This window comes from Microtus ochrogaster, unplaced genomic scaffold (genome assembly GCF_000317375.1).
Source record: "Microtus ochrogaster isolate Prairie Vole_2 unplaced genomic scaffold, MicOch1.0 UNK85, whole genome shotgun sequence".
Taxonomy (NCBI): Eukaryota; Metazoa; Chordata; class Mammalia; order Rodentia; family Cricetidae; genus Microtus; species Microtus ochrogaster.
The window spans coordinates 412527-415769 of NW_004949183.1; the positions used below are offsets into that span (position 1 = coordinate 412527).

General features: G+C 32.2%; 1 protein-coding gene across 2 annotated transcripts in view; it reads left to right on the forward strand.

Moving 5' to 3' along the window:
* The window catches only part of Tmlhe (trimethyllysine hydroxylase, epsilon), a 118668-nt gene extending 116319 nt beyond the window's left edge, over window positions 1–2349 (forward strand). For both annotated transcript variants that reach the window (XM_005370656.2, XM_013355009.2), the window contains 2 exons: window positions 374–512; window positions 1137–2349. In XM_005370656.2, the coding sequence (XP_005370713.1) occupies window positions 374–512; window positions 1137–1268 (271 nt within the window). In that variant the 3' untranslated portion in view covers window positions 1269–2349. The remainder of the gene's footprint in view (window positions 1–373; window positions 513–1136) is intronic.
* The last annotated feature ends 894 nt before the right edge of the window (window positions 2350–3243 follow it).

The following is a 3243-nucleotide window of genomic DNA, read 5'->3' on the forward strand; positions in this document are numbered from 1 at the left end:
AAAATAAAAAATAAAAAATAAATAAAAAAGAAAAAAAAAAGTTTAAATCTCCTTTTGATTTTATGCCCTTTGACAAAGAAGTACTTTCTCCATGAAACACATTTCAGATTTAAAAAAAAAAAAACATATTCTGAGTTGGGAAAAATCAACTGGAACTTAATTTTGACTCCCTGCCACCAGAATCTCCAAAGAAAAACAAAATATGACCAGTAGATAGTAGAATTCCTATCTCTGGTGCTGTATTCCTAAGTATGTATTGATTTCTTGTTGTTTCAAGTGTGAAACAGAAACAGTATTATCTAAAACAGTTAAGTAAACAGTAAATGTCTTTATCATGTGTCTGAGATCTTTATTTCTCATGATTCCATATAAGGTACAACAACTATGACCGGGCTGTCATCAACACTGTTCCTTATGATGTTGTCCATCGTTGGTATACAGCACACCGAACCCTAACAACTGAATTGAGAAGGCCTGAGAATGAGCTTTGGGTCAAACTGAAGCCTGGAAAGGTAGTCCCTAAATTCTATAAAGATATCAAATAAACTTGCCATATAAAATCAATGAAGAATAATACTTGTTTAATATGCATCACCATATTACAATATTTTTTTCTTATGTCCCAGGTACTGTTCTTGGCCCTGCCATTTATTCACTGATGATCTGTAAACAGGCACCATGTCATCTCTAAACACCAGACACTTATTGTAATTATGAAGGGATTTAACTAAGATCCTTCCAGCTTAATAATTCCATTTTTAAGCATTGGTATTTCCTCTAAAGAATAGCTTCAGCTTTACACAAAACATAATTGAGAAATAATAAACTGAGGATTATAGAAAAACACAATTTCATGATTAACTTTGAAGAAATGATAGTTGCACAAAGAATATAAGCTCTCAGGTGCACAGAGCTTATAAACTATTTTCTTTTTAATTGCTATTTAGCCTGCTATGGGATTAGAAACATCTTATTTTCTTTTTAATTTGCTTAACTTCAAAAGAAAAATATTTCATCAAATGTAATTAATAGAACAATCTAAAGCTTTATCTTTCAGTGAGCTCTTCTGGTTTAAGTTCCCTATGATTTTCCCTAGTTTTGATTGTTTTCTCTCTCTTTTTTTTATACATTCACAGGTACTGTTTATAGACAATTGGCGAATCCTTCATGGCAGGGAATCATTCACTGGTTACCGCCAACTCTGTGGCTGCTATTTAACAAGAGATGATGTGCTAAATACTGCTCGTCTCTTGGGGCTTCATGCTTAAAATTGAAAGCCCTGGGATATGAGTACACTTGGCCTCCTGCTACCAGAATTTTGTATCAACACAACAATATTATGTCAATATTTGTTTTACTTTGTCTCCTTTCTATTCTATGAAACAGAAGATTTTCCTTACTTTACCAGGAAAAACCTGTTAAAAAGGGGCTTCTAAATTACCTAATGTCATCCATCTACTAGGGTAACTGTCTTCCCAAGTTATATGATCCTCCTCTTTCCCAAACTTTTTGATGTAATTAATCACTGTAGTTTAAGAAATGTAATCTCCATATTAAAAGGAAACTAATATTATGTAATTTGTCTTCTGCTAAATCAGAATGCCATATATTCTAGAAATGACAAAATTTTGATAAAGCAACATTTGTGAAACGTTTTCATCTTTTATAATACATTTGACTAATAATATGTGCTTACTTATATTTTGAATATATCCTATGATATTTTCTAGTTTCTTCCAATTTCAGCAGATGATGGAATATTGCTTTTCTATTTAATGACTGAATAGTATTCCATTGTGACACATTTTTGTTACCTGTTAATGGAAAGCAAGGTTGATTCCTTATTTTAGCTACTGTGAATAATAGATTGAAAACCCTGGTCATGCAGATTTGCTGTGATAAACAGATTTAATTTTCTATTGGTGTGTAATATAATCAGAGAGGGCATATAAATAAAACAGTAGTTTTATTTTTAAAAGCTATGTATTGTTTCCCATAATGAATATACTAATTTGGATTCATACAAACAGTATAATAAGCATTCTTTTCAGTATACATAGACACTAACTTTTGTGCTTTTTGGTGTTGATAATTGTAATTCTAGCTAGATCAAAATGATACCTCATTGTGGTTTGAGTTGGCTTCTTCCTGAATACTAGTGATATTTAGCAACTTTTCAGATACCTCTTGACCATTTTATATGTTCTTTTGAGAACTGTGAATCCAGAATTTTTGCCAACTTTTAATTAGTTGTTTGTATTTTAGCTATTGAATTTTTGAAGTTTTCTATATATTTAAACAACCTCACCATTTCAGATGTATAGTTAATAAATCATTTATCTCATTCTATAGGTTTTCTTTTAATCGTTATACTCCTGTATCTTTTGCTATAAAAAAGCACCTTAACACCCTTAAAAGTTACCATGGAACCCAAAATCTAATACTAATTATATTAGATACTGAGAGCAAGAAATGTTTAAAAGTTAAAAAGACAAAAGTACCAGTCCATTAGTTATCAGACGCATGCCATTATAACGTGTCATGCCACCTGAAGTCTCTGTACTAGTGAAACAAATGGGAATGAAAAAAACAAAAAACAATAGTATTGCTATAAAAATAGTTTTTAATCTTAAAAACCCATGAAAAAAGGTACCCAGGAACACCATTGTATGTGTCTGTAGAAAATACTTTGATGAGTCTTGGGCTAGAGGCTTAGATCATTGGTGAGTCATTTAACTATATCAGCACATTAAAGGGCTTAGCTGAAATCCTAAACCTTCATCTTGTAGTCTACCATGAATAAAGGAGAATTTGCAGTCTCCTACAGGACATCTCCAGACACTGTCAAAATCACTTGATAGCACAAGTGTGATAATGAGATGGAAATGGAATTCAAATATGTTTTATCATCCTGGAAGAGTTGTCTCCGTCTATATCATCTCTCAGGAAATTAAATTGGGAGTCATGGAAACTCTTGGAATAAAGCCATGATCAGTTTGGTGTTCACAAGAGGAATAATTGCAAACAGCTTTCAGACATTTGAGATCCATGCAGTTCTTATACACACACATACACACACACACACACACACACACACACACACATCACTGAAAGTTCAAAGGGTTACTGGGTTTGACTATTCAGGGAACTCATCATGTAGATGGTATGCCTCCAGAGTACTTGATATTTCTAAGCAAACTTGTCTTTTGGCAATTGGATAGCATTTACAAATATAAACCCTCT